Source organism: Mirounga leonina, unplaced genomic scaffold, assembly GCF_011800145.1.
Source record: "Mirounga leonina isolate KUSES-001 unplaced genomic scaffold, KU_Mleo_1.0 Mir_201, whole genome shotgun sequence".
Classification (NCBI taxonomy): domain Eukaryota; kingdom Metazoa; phylum Chordata; class Mammalia; order Carnivora; family Phocidae; genus Mirounga; species Mirounga leonina.
The window spans coordinates 20711841-20725771 of NW_023270504.1; the positions used below are offsets into that span (position 1 = coordinate 20711841).

General features: G+C 34.8%; 1 protein-coding gene across 1 annotated transcript in view; it reads left to right on the top strand.

Annotated features, from left to right (window-relative positions):
• Window positions 1–13931, top strand: part of LRP6 (LDL receptor related protein 6) — a 178402-nt gene that overhangs the window by 24022 nt on the left and 140449 nt on the right. The window contains exon 2 of the mRNA XM_035028204.1: window positions 160–553. Coding sequence (XP_034884095.1) covers window positions 160–553 — 394 coding nt within the window. The remainder of the gene's footprint in view (window positions 1–159; window positions 554–13931) is intronic.

Sequence of the window (13931 nt, forward strand, 5' to 3'; positions counted from 1 at the left end):
TATTTTGTTTGTGAAGACTTTAAGACAGTCTTCTATAGAAGATTCATTTACTCTTATTTTTGATAGTATTTGTTCACTAATGCTGATTTGAAACTCAGTTTATAGGAACCATTACATTTCCTTTCTTTTTACTTACATATTTTTCTTTTTTTGTTCTAGCGGCCCCTTTGTTGCTTTATGCAAACAGACGGGACTTGCGATTGGTTGATGCTACAAATGGCAAAGAGAATGCTACGATTGTAGTTGGAGGCTTGGAGGATGCAGCTGCGGTGGACTTTGTGTTTGGTCATGGCTTGATATACTGGAGTGATGTCAGCGAAGAAGCCATTAAACGAACAGAGTTTAACAAAACTGAGAGTGTACAGAATGTTGTTGTCTCTGGATTATTGTCCCCTGACGGGCTGGCATGTGATTGGCTTGGAGAAAAATTGTACTGGACAGATTCTGAAACAAATCGGATTGAAGTTTCTAATTTAGATGGATCTTTACGAAAAGTTTTATTTTGGCAAGAGTTGGATCAACCCAGAGCTATTGCCTTAGATCCTTCAAGTGGGTAAGTTTTGTGCAATGTACAAAGCCTATTGCATCTGTTTTCTGTCCGCTAGCATAGACAACCCCCCCAACCCCAAGAGAAAAGAAAGATCAAAAACCAAATTTTAGATTCTTTGAGCTTCTTTGTCAAGTAGACTTGAACGTGGGAAATTATGTTGTGGTCTTAAAGTAAGATGTTTCTGTAAATATTGTAATAATTGTGTTTCTAACATCACTTATGGGATAGCCAGACATAGAGTTCTTGGTTTGTTTTCTGCATTTAATAATTATGAGAGGATAATTAGAAGGCAGAGAAGAAGGGATGAAGACCTAACAAGTATTTGATAGCTCAAGACAACAAAAAAATCTTACAGATCTTACAACTGTTAGTGTATATGCAATCATTTTGTTATACTAGTATCTTTTTATTAAACTCTGAAGTATTATTTAATATGTCAGTATTGAATGACAAATAAAAATTAAGTTGTTAAAGAACTCATTTCTAGTTAGTTAAGCATATATTTGCTGTAAAGGTTTATTTTCTAATGAGAAGGGAAGCTTAAAGCTATGGGTAAATCCCATTAGAAAATGTGAACTGTGTCATGTTACTATGCTTCACTTCTGCTATATACCATTCCTTGATACTTGTTTATTGAATATGTTGTTATGCCAGAGTCTGTCATGGTAGATAACTAAACATTAACCTGAAATGAGTTACTCATAATTGTTTAAAATGTAAAGATAAGTAACCTGCAAATAACCATTTTAACACTTTGTTTTCTTTGACTTTCAAGTATGTTGGAATGTTTTAAAACACATTTATAGAAGGGAGTGGATTAATAGTATGTAATAGAACGTGAGGAAAAATGAAAGGAAGGTTTATGTGTTCTTTTGTCTTGATATCAGGCCTTATTTGGTGACAAAGTTTAAAGAAGATGCCATGTTGTAGGAAAATTAAAAGATTTGTCTGTCCATGAAAGATAATGTGGGCAACAGTGTAGTGAAACTTTAGGGTGAGAAGTTCTGGAACACCCACATGTATAATTTATATAATATATAAAAAATTATATATTTTTTAGAGGGGCATTAAGAAGTATCTGCTAAAGTCAGATGGTCTTTTAATAAAGCATCAGAAAATATAGTGGCTCTTGTGGTAGGAAAAAGTGTTGACTGTCCCAAGGAGGAGGTCAGAGATATTGGATATGCAGTAAACCGTACTGATGAAAAATTGGGTTGTTGAGAACTTGCAGGATATTTTTGAGAAATGGAATCTGTGTTTTGCCAACAAAGTTTGAGTCGCAGAGAGTATTGAAATGTTTGTGAGGTTACTGCTTTATAGAACATGGGGTTTTGGTGCTTTCAGTGGTCATTAGGGAATAGTACTTTGGAGAAAAGAGAAATTTTTTTTTTAAGATTTTATTTATTTATTTGACAGAGAGAGAGAGAGAGAGAGAGATCACAAGTAGGCAGACAGGCAGGCAGAGGGAGATGGAGAAGCAGGCTCCCCTGAGTGTGGGGCTCGATCCCAGGACGCCGGGATCATGACTTGAGCCGAAGGCAGACGCTTAACTGACTGAGCCATCCAGGCGCCCCAAGAGAAATATTTCTTAAAAAAATTGTTTTTGACAAATTTAATCTTATTAACTGTAAGGGCGATGATGGCAATTTAGCCAACTGTCTTTTAAATAGTATGTTCAGAGGTCTGCTTTTTGTACTCTTGTTGGGGAGAGAGGGGGAATATCTTTAAGGATTTACAGTCTAAGGACAGAAAACTTGGATGAGAGAACTTTTCCTTCTTCAAAAGCATGTTTATTTGTATTATATAGTATGTATGTGGAGAGAGGAAGAGTGTTAAAGGGAATTGGAAGAGCCACAAGAGCTCCTAAGGAGGATGGGTGGATAAAATTGCTTGATTACCACAATTCCAGAGCAGCATCTAAATCATTTCTACAAGTGATAATGCTTTTATGATAGTACATATTCAAGGGAGTTGAATTTATAGGTAATTCTTGACTGTTCAGGATCGAATCATCTAATGATTAAATGAATCATTCTCATTTCGTGCCCTAAACTAATGAGCTTTACTTCTGGGTGTCAGGTCTGATAAGTGTCTTAGGAAATAAGTTTACCATATTATTAAAAAATACATTAGAGTTTCTGTGGCTTTAGTTTACCCATGAAACTTCCCAGTATTGAAGGTGAGGAACTTCCAGAGACTCAGCTGATCAAGAATATTACTGGAAGAATCAATAAAAGTGTGCATTAGAGTTTCTGTGGCTTTAGTTTACCCATGAAACTTTCCAGTATTGAAGGTGAGAAACTGCCAGAGACTCAGCTGATCAAGAATGTTACTGGAAGAATCAATAAAAGTGTGCTTTGAAGGTAGAAAGTAGTATTTAAGCTTCTAAGGGATGATCATCGAACACTATTTTTCTTGAGGCCTTAAGTTTTGGTCAAACAGTGAAACATTTTTTTCATTATTTTTGATGTTTGTGGTTTGTGTTGCTTATGTGTATGAATGTGTGTGTAAATTTTCCCTCTCCCCCCCTTCTTAAAATCTTTTTTAATTTTTGGAAAGTTATGTGTCATATGGCTATTTTTAAAATTACACAACTGAAAATAAATAGAATGCAGCCAAATGGTATACATTTTGGTATTTAGCATGATGGAGTGTAAAATTATATTTTAAACTCATGCATTTAAAAATATATTCTGTCAGTCTTCGGTGTTGATCTTAGATTTATGTGGTTTTACTGGAAAAGTAATTTTAGATTGAGTACATCACTTATCAAACAGAAGAGATGATTTCCAGATTTATTTTTGCGGGGAGAAATGAAGTTTACTTTCCAGAGAAAGTACATGAAAACAGTGCTGAAGAAAAATGTAGGCTTTATCAGAGTTCCAGTATCCTGGGTTATAAGGTTCAGAAGAGCTGACTGAACTCTCTCACATCAGCTTATGTAAAAGGAAAGCCATTGAATGACTGGTATTGTTTGAGCCCTGGGAACTAGTGCAGACATCTGTGTGCTTTCGGATGTATGGAGTTCTTTGTGTAATCAGTCCATTTAGACTGAAGGAAGATTTTTATTTCCCTCCCTAAATTTGGCCTCTGTTAGTCTGAGATTTTTTTTTCCTTTTGAGTGATGGCAGTGTAGAATTCAGAATAAGGAACAGGAAAACGTGTGTATAGAAATTGTTCCAGGAGTGAATAACCATAGTTATAGGAAGCAGTATCCTTATAGTGAGAAGGTAATTCCTGACTATTTGGCTGCTGTACTTGTGGAGTTTCTTAGTCTGTTCCACAGCTACTGTACTACTCTTAGTGATGTTGAGGGCCCCTGTTTCAGGTACAAATAAAGTAGTTTTAAGGGGTTTTTGTTTGTTAAGGATCTGTTCCTATTCCAAATTGTTTTGGATATTTTTTTAAAAAGTTAAACTTTAGTGATTCAGTCTGAAGTGAATTCATACTGAACAGCTTTGAAAGATACTTATTTTTAAAATACATTTTTATCATCTTTAAGAATAATATTTATAACACTAGAGTTCTGCTTTAAAAATCCTTGCAGAACTAACTCAATGGAAAAAATAATGTATAATTTCCCTAACAATTATATACATATAATTGTCATACCTTGAGTATGTTTAGAGGTATTTTCTACACTGGTGTGTTCCAGATGACTAAAATCATTCCTACCACATAATGGTGTTCAATAAATATTTTTTGAGTGACTGGACCTTATACTTTCTTTCATAATCCTGTTAGTTTTCCTTGTTAGAGGAGAAAGTGTTTTCTAAGCAAATACAAATTTTAGCATTATCTCATGAATTCTACTCCAGTATGGTTTTGATTACAGTTGTTTATTTAAAACATATTTAAGATTTTTAGTTTTTTCAGCTCAAGTTTTCAAGATAATAGAGCTTGTTTTATGTCACATCTAGCTCTCTTATTTACCAGCAAGTCACTTCATTCTTTCGGACTTCAGTTTTCTCATCTCTAAAATGAGGATGCCTTTTAGTTTTGAAATTAAGTTTAAAAAGTGAGGTATTTAAATATCGATTTTTAAATTTTTATTTTACAGTTACACATTATGGACATTATACAAGTCCCTAATTTAGGTATGCTACACTTAGAATGTGTTTCTGCGGAACAGATTCTTAAAATTTTGTTTCTACTGCCCTTATTGTATAGGTCATCATACTCAACCTCTTTTTATGGCTCTTTGACCCCTAAAACCAGTTTGCTGATTCCACTGGATGTAAATTAGAAAATACTTTAAAATGTCAGAAGATTCTTTTTGTTTGAAGAATGAGAACTGTAGCCGGTTACTTTCAGGCAGATTATATAGATTCAATATAGTTTGGAGGTGGGGTTTTTGAGATTATCCCAAATTTAAGAGCAATGTGTTAGAAAAGCCACTAATCCAGGAAGTCTGGATTAGTGGCTTGGCTTTACCAGCCTCTGGGATATGATTCAAGGCCCTTGAAAATGGAAAAACAAACAAACGAACAATTTTTTAAGAATAAGTAAGTGTGTGTATATATGTATATTCTTAAATGTTAGTGTAGGGTTTTTCCCTTTACTTAAAAAACATCTTAACCCTCATCCAATTTTTAGTTCTTTATATCTATTGATATCTATTACCCTGTCTTAGACTGAGTTGTAATTATGTAGTCAAGTTTTTTTATGTCCCATATCTCCAGGCCCACTTTTATTGAAGGAACACTGAAAGGGAGTATTTGTAGTATAACTAATGACTTTACCTAGCCCTGTCTCTTAATAGCTTTGCTTTTTAAATAAAAGCTTTCCTTGCTTGCAGCACTGACCTTTTAATTCAGCCTTAGCAGAAAGAAGAATGAAATTTTGTGAGATTCAAGAATAGAATACCTTTAACTGAGTATTGGCTCTCTGTATTTTGGTGATCTTATGTACCCTTGCTGTATTCCACTGTGACTGGCTCTTTAGAACTGTAGTTAAATTAGTTTTGACTGGCACCAAGTATTTGTGCCATTGAGCCTTTAAGATTTTGGAAGGAGGAGTTTGCCAGATAGCTAATTTGTGAAATAGGAATAAAATGGTTGTCCTTTTTTTTTTTTTTAAGATTTTATTTATTTATTAGAGAGAGAGCGCGCACGCACAAGCCAGCGGGAGAGGCAGAGGGAGAAGCAGACTCCCCTTGAGCAGGGAGCCCAACGTGGGGCTTGATCCCAGGACCCTGGGATCATGACCTGAGCCGAAGGCAGACGCTCAACCGATTGAGCCACCAGGTGCCCCTAAAATGATTGTCTTTAGTATTTTTTTGCAACGTTTAATATTGATACTGTATTCCTTTTAGAAATTTTTCTCTTAAGACTTCCTGATTTTTATACTGTTTGGTTTTCCTACCACTTGGACCACCCTTTCCTTCCTTCTTCATTAGCTCTTGAAATACGGAACAGTTTAAATAAAGTACATCATTTTCTTTATTCTTTCCCTGAGATTATATCAATTTCCATAGCTTTTGCATAGAAGCAGATAGCCAATTATCCTAAAATATAAAGTTTCATACTGGACTTTGCTTTAAAAGCACTGGTTCTGTGTATGAAGGATCTTGCTCCAAACTCTCAACAACTTAACAGTTTTGAAAAATGTCTTGGTAAACTGGGGAAGCCTATTTTCTACCGATTAAATCCTAGAACTGAGAGGGAATCTTGAGGATCTTACAGCTAAATGCCTTCACTTTGTGGCTGAAGAAAACCAAGGCCTTGACTAAAATAAGAGACAGCCAGATTCTTAGTTGAGATTTTCCAGTTCCACATTTGGTGCTTTTTTTCTTCATGAAAAGTATCTTGCTGAAGCAATGTGTTTTGTCTTGTGAATTGAATTACTTTAAAAATGCAACATGATAGCTTTATTTAAAGGAAGATTTTGTAAATTCTTTGTTTTTAGATTTACTCACTGTATCAGTTTCTTATTTTACCATTGCTTTTTGCATCCACTTAATCCATTTGGGTTCAGTTTCCTTCCGCTTAAAGTATGTTCTTGAATATTTCTTTCAGCAAAAGTTGCTTAATAGTAAACTCTTGGTCTTCATCTGAAAATGTGTTTAATTTACCCTCATTCTTGGATGATAATTAGTTGATGATAGAATCTGGGTGATAGTTATTTTCACTCAGTTGTTGGAGGGTATTATGATTATCTTATTGCTGTGAGAAGTCTGGTATTTCCTAATTATTGTCGCTTTGTAAATACTTTGTTGTTGTTTTCTGGTTTTGATATTTTGCAGCTTTTCCTACCCTGTGTCTAGATGTGGCTCTATTTTTATTTATCCTGCTTAGAATTCGTGTTTGTAGAATCTAATCATTATTGTTATCCAGTAGTTCTAGAAACAAATTATGCATTATTTCTTACTTTTCCTTCATCATCCTTAGATTCCCTTGGAACTCCTGTTTGATGTATGATGGACTGTCTAATTTTGTGCTCCATGCCTCTTAATCTTGCTTTCATATCGTCTCTCTATCTCTCTTGGCTACTATGTGGTTTATTTTTTCATTTGTCTTCCAGATAACTAATTCTTTCCTCAGATGTGCTTAATTTTGCAGCTTAATGAATCCATTGAATTTTTAATATCAGTGACTATATTTTGCTCTTCTAGAAGTTCTTTGTGCCCCTCTTTTAAAAGACTTATGATGAGAAAATGTCAGCTTACATGAAAGTAGAATAGTGTATCAATAATTTTAGACTTAGAAAAAAGTTAGAAAAATAGTACATAGTTCTTTAAGATAATATATATTATATAATTAATATAATATAATATAATAAGATAGATAATATAGATATAAAATAGGTAATATATAATATAATAGTACATATATATTATATATGTATATATGTATATAATATATATAAGATAATAAAATAGATAATATAGATATAAAATAGATAATATAATATAATGTAAAAGTACATAGTTCTAAAGTATACTATACATAGTATAATTTTCACCCAGCATCTGTTAATATTAACATTTTATTTAACCAAAGAACAGTTAATCTAGACCAAGAAATTAATGTTAATATAATGTTGTTAACTATCTGTATACCATATTTAAATTTCACCAATTTTCCTGCTAGTGTCCTTTTTCTGGTCTAGGATCCCATATTGCATTTAGTTGTTATCTCTGTCATCTTTCCTGTCTGGGACATTTTAGCAGTTTTTGCTTATGTAACCTTGACCTTTTGAAGATTACTGGCCAGTCATTTTGTAGATGTCTCCCACTTTGGGTTTGTCTGATGTTTTCTTATGATTTGATTAAGGTTATACTTTTTTGGCAAGAATACCACAGAAGTGATATGTGCTTTTCTCAGAACATCATTATCAACAGGGTGTACATGATGTGGATACTGGTGATGTTACATTTGATTACTTACTTACAGTGTTTGCCAGAGTTTTTTTTAAACTGTGTTTACTATTTTTCCTTGTAATAAATATTGGAAGTTATGCAATTATCTTGTTTCTCATTATACTTTTATCCACTAATTTAAGCATTCTTTGATGGTGTTTGCCTGCAACAGTTATTACTATGGTGTTTGCCACATGGTGATTTTTCTAGTTCCATTGCTCCTCCCACATGTATTTTTAGTTAAATTCTACTTTAATGAAGAGCTGTCTTGTCCTTTGCACTTATTTATATATTGTTATTTATATTATGGACTCATGGGCATTTCTTTTATTCTATAGATTATAGACCATTACTGTCATCATTTCTTGCTCAAGCTGTCACAGATTTGGCCATTGGGAACTCCTTCAAGTTTGTTCCTGTGTCCTTTTGATTGGCCCTCATCATTTTTTAAGTACTTTTTTTATGGTCTGACAGCAGATGTTTCAGACTCGTCCTTTTTCTGCTTCATGCTTGGAATCACCATTTCTCCAAGGAGCTCTGTCTCCTTTTATTGGTATTTAGAAACTAAGATTTGGAAGCTAGGTGTGGGGGTCTTTGCTACTAGGTTTTCATTAATTTTTTTTTTTTAAGATTTTATTTATTTATTTGACAGAGACACAGCGAAAGAGGGAACACAAGCAGAGGGAGTGGGAGAGGGAGAAGCAGGCTTCCCGCAGAGTAGGGAGCCCGATGCGGGGCTCCATCCCAGGACCCTAGCCGAAGGCAGATGCTTAACGACTGAGCCACTCAGGCGCCCCAGTTTTCATTACTTTTAAGCCCTAGACATAGTTAGGAAATACATGGATGTGTACACATACACGTAGTGCTGTGTGTTTTCATCTTTATCTATATATTAAAAAAACATGAGTTCATGTTGATATCTCCATCATAATCCAGTTCCAATCCACCACCACAATATTACATTGTAGTCTTGTCCCTTTCTTTTTTGGTCAATTCTTTGATATGAGAAACCTGGTTTATCAATATAAATATCAAATATTTATCAAATATACAATATAGTGTCATGTTTTGTGCAAACCTGGTGTGCAAGGGTTTCAGAATTGCTAACCTGTACTCTTATGAGCAACAAATTTACTGTCTAGAATACAATACTATGAAACTACTATCTGCAGAGTCAAAATACTGTTTTCCAAATTTATTTAGGTAATTTCTTTCTTATCTGTTGCAGTGTGGCTGTATTATTCATTTATAATACATCTGTCATGGTTTGTATTCATTTTGAATATCTCTCCCAATATCCTAGCTGATTTTAAGTATTGATTTATATTGGAGTTATGTGAAACAATTGCCATGTTTTCAAGAGTTAGAGATGACATAAGTTATATTCTGAGTAGTGTCCTTCATCCCCATCCCTTCTACCCTGGTCCTATTCTCTCTTTCTTGTCTGTTCCCTCTTATTTATAGATACCTTACTTTCATTAATTTTTGGTTTTATCCTCTTGAAATCCCTTTTTTTTTTTTTTTGAGATTTATTTATTTGACAGAGAGACAGCGAGAGAGGGAACACAAGCAGGGGGAGTGGGAGAGGGAGAAGCAGGCTTCCTGCCGAGCAGGGAGCCCAATGCGGGGCTCGATCCCAGGACCCTGGGATCATGACCTGAGCCGAACGCAGATGCTTAATGACTGAGCCACCCAGGCGCCCCAAGAAAAACATTTTCTTCCGTAACCACAGTACCATTATCTTCCACACACCCCAAAATGAACAATTCTTTAATATTATAAATTATTCAGTCTATATTCAGGTATGCAGAATAGTCTCAGAAATGTCTTTTATCGTTGGTATGTTTGAATCAGGATCCAAAACAAGGTTCACAAGTTGTATTTGGTTATGCCTCTTAAGTTTCTCTAGAACAGCATCCCCTCCCCCTACCTTTTTTTCTCTCATCCTGTTGATGTATTGGAAAGATTCTATAGTTGTCCATTAGAATGTTTTAGGTTTTGGATTTTCTAAGAGATTCTTGTGATGTTTGACTTATTTTTGTCCTTTATATTTCTTATAAAATGAGATTTAGAATAGAAGACTTAAGTGACAAATTCAGTATTTTGCATGAATGTTTCATAGGCGATACAGTACTGAGTACTTTGTATTTATCACATCAGAAAATATATAATGTATTGTCCTACTTATAGTGATACTGAGATTGTTCGGTAGGTTCAGATGGTGAAAGTTAATATCTTTATTATAAAGTTGAGTTTTTCCTCTTGTATCCTGTAAATAATTTGTGGGATGATCCTTCTATACCATACCAATATCCAGTTCCTTATCACTTGATTGTTTTACCACTCACTGGGGATCATTTTTTTGTATTATTTCATTAGAGATATTTGTTACTGTTTTATGATGTTTTATCTCATGTATTTTTATTCCATCTTTTATGCGTTTTAATAATTTTAAATATTTATAATTTCTATCAGATTGGTCAGTTGTCTGAAGTTCTTAGAAAATCACTTCTGGGGCGCCTGGGTGACTCAGTTGGTTAAGCGACTGCCTTCGGCTCAGGTCATGATCCTGGAGTCCCGGGATCGAGTCCCGCATCAGGCTCCCTGCTCAGCGGGGAGTCTGCTTCTCCCTCTGACCCTCCTCCCTCTCCTGCTCTCTGTCTCTCATTCTCTCTCTCTCAAATAAATAAATAAAATCTTAAAAAAAAAAAAAGAAAATCACTTCTGTTCTTTGTTATATTTGCTGATTCTTGCTTAAGGTGAACTGTTTCCTTAGATGTCTTATGGTTTTGGATTATGAGCTGATCTTCAGAGGGGTTGTCTGAGAATCCTGAGTGGCCTCATGGGGGTGCGTATTCCTCCAGAGAGGTTTTAGTTTGCTTCTGCCCAAGCACCCTAGAGGTGTTTCCAGGAACAACTTTATTTTTTTTATTTTTAAATTAAAGTATAATTTCTATACAGTAAAATGCACAGACCTTAATCATGCAGTTTTGACAAATGTGTACATCTATATTATCATCTCGTTCAAGCAGAGATTACTTTTTATATTTAATTTTTGGAGTTAGAAGTTCTTGTACCATGTACAGAGAATTAATTCAAACTCTAAACCTATGTGAGGGCAGTGTTGTGGTTACAGAATTTTTGGTGATTTTTTCCCACCTTTTCAGAGCCTAGGCCAAGACTGAAAAGCTTCTTTGCCTTTCTCTGCCAGTGGCAAATTTTTCTACTTCGTTGCTCCCCAAGGGTCTGTGCTTTGTGCAAGAATCTTATTTCTAACACAGTGTTCTTATGTGTCCAGGCTTTATCTTCTTCCCTGTTTTGCTGTCGAAACAGAAGTCCCTCAGTTTCTGAGATGAGAAAATCCTACAGGATTGCTGTAGATCAAACATGTACTGCTTTTTACCTCCCTGTTCATTTTTGGTTCTCTGAAGATTTCTCCTGCTTTCATGATATCTTAGCTGTACATTTAATAGTGTTTTATATATTTTTATTTTGTATATATGTATGTCTTAGTCTTTTTGGGCTTTTTAACAAAATACTACCTAGTAGCTTATAACTGAGTGGCTTATAATGACAGAAATTTATTGCTCACAGTTTTGGAGTCTGGGAAGTCCAAGATTAGGATGCCAGCATGGTCCCCTTCTGGTAAGGGCCCCCTTCCTGGTTCATAGCTGGTGCCTTCTTGCAGTGTCCTCACGTGGTGGAACAGCTTAGAGTTTGCTTTGTAGCTCTGTCCTTAGGACTAAGCACCTCCCAAAGACCCCACATGCTAATACTGTCACTTTTGAGCGTTAGAATTTCAACATATGAATTTTGAGGGAACACAAAAATTCAGGCTATAGCAATGTATAAATCAAATAAAAAGACTAACCAGTGGTTCTAGAGGTTTTGTGAAAGGAGGGATTTCTGGTTATTTTGTTACTAAATTATCAGAAATAGAAATTCTAACTTTCATGTTTTAAAATATTGCCTTTTCTTACTCTGGATATATGTACATGATAGTTGAGCATTATTCATACTTACTAATACGTGTATTAATGACTTCTTTTAATTATAGGTAGGATTATATAAGTAACTTCAAGGATCATGAAGTGATTTATAGATCTGGTTCACTTAGTTTTTATGACTCAATTCTAAATGTTTTCTTAATTAGCCACCATTGTGTGTAATTACATCTTGTAAAGGGTGAAAATTTATCCCTTCAGTTTAGGTTTATTGAAACTGAACATTTCTGAATATTTTTGTTAGGGGAAACTGGATTCAGATTGAGTAACACACTAGATTAGGGGTTTGTGAATATTTTGGAAAATTTATTATTTTACCCTTGCCTAATTATAGACATTATATGCTTTGGAACGTAATAAATTTGTATAAAATAAATTTGTATAAAATGGCTGGAATGTAGTCTGTTGGTTGAGGTATTTTTATTTTCTGTCATAAGACATTTTGATGTTTTGAAAACTTAATATTTTCTTTACTTACTGTAATTACTTCCTAATTAAAATAAAGCCTGTCTTCTACCCTTCACTTCATTTAAAATTTATTTTCCAGAAAGTATTGCAGTGCATATCAGGCCAGATACAACAATAAAATTACATTTGTATGAAAACTAGTGAACAGCATATAACAACCTGGTACTGGTTCATGATTTTTGATGAATAGCAGATGTGAATACTATTGCAAACTGGCGCTGTAACCATATATATCTAATTCTTCAGTATCAAATAAGAATGTTTATCTTCTCTTAAGTCAAAGCCAAAATAGAACCCATTGAAGCCAAAATAAATTAGGGGCCAAATAGACCACATAATTGGAGAGTTAGTAATAATTGTTGCTGAAGAGAGATTTCTTCTATATGAGCCTGTATAGCCTGGCTTTCGAGAAGCCACAGGACATATTTATCAAACACTCTTTCATTTCCTAAAGGATACTAAAATTGGCTTTTAAAAATAATGCTGATAAAAAAGCCTTTGCAGAATATATGACACAGCTAGTTGAATTTAGCAACTTTATTGTTAAGTACCTTTAGGTAATCATAGGTTTCTAAGCCAGGTTAACTGCCCAAACACAACAAGTAAGCCAAACCAAACCTACTCCTTAATCTGTGTACCCCAATTATTTTTTATTTTTGGAAAGATAAAGTGATGTAGTCAAGGAGTTTACCTCATAGTCTAGTTTTTTTTTTTTAAAGATTTATTTATTTATTTGAGAGAGAGAGCATACGTGTGAGTGAGGGGTTGCAGAGGGAGACAGTCTCCAAGCAGAGCCCTACATTGGGCTGGATCCCTACACTGGGCTTGATCCCATGACATTAGACCAGTGACCTCAGCTGAAACCAAGAGTTGGATGCTCAGCCGAGCCACCCAGGCGCCTCAACCTCATAGTCTTAATTTTTAAGTCGCTGATTTAAGGGGGAGGTTTGAAGCCTCAGTGTCAAATATTCCTTGTTCTAATAACAGAAAATGTTTATGTCATATCCTAACAGAGAATATGGAGAATGTTTTTTTCCTCAGGAATCTTCTTTTTTCCCTTGCATCCTGAAATCTCTACTGTGCTACAGTCTGATGTTTTATTCTACTAGTAGATCTTTAAATAAGAAGTTTACACCTTTCTCTTATTGGCTGGTGCCCAATTCCTTTTAAAGATTAATCCTGTATTAAGAATATCAACACCTAGGGCGCCTGGGTGGCTCAGTCGTTAAGCGTCTGCCTTCGGCTCAGGTCATGATCCCAGGGTCCTGGGATCGAGCCCCACATCAGGCTCCCTGCTCTGCGGGAAGCCTGCTTCTCCCTCTCCCACTCCCCCTGCTTGTGTTCCTGCTCTCGCTATGTCTCTCTCTGTCAAATAAATAAATAAAATCTTAAAAAAAAAATATCAACACCGAAATATTGCTCTTTATTAAGTCTGATACTTTAGTATGTCACTCAGGCTTTTAGCAGGTGCCCTTTCTCATAACCCACCTGATTTCTCACAATCTCTTATGCGGCTTAACAATTACAGCCAGACTTTGTATATGTTATA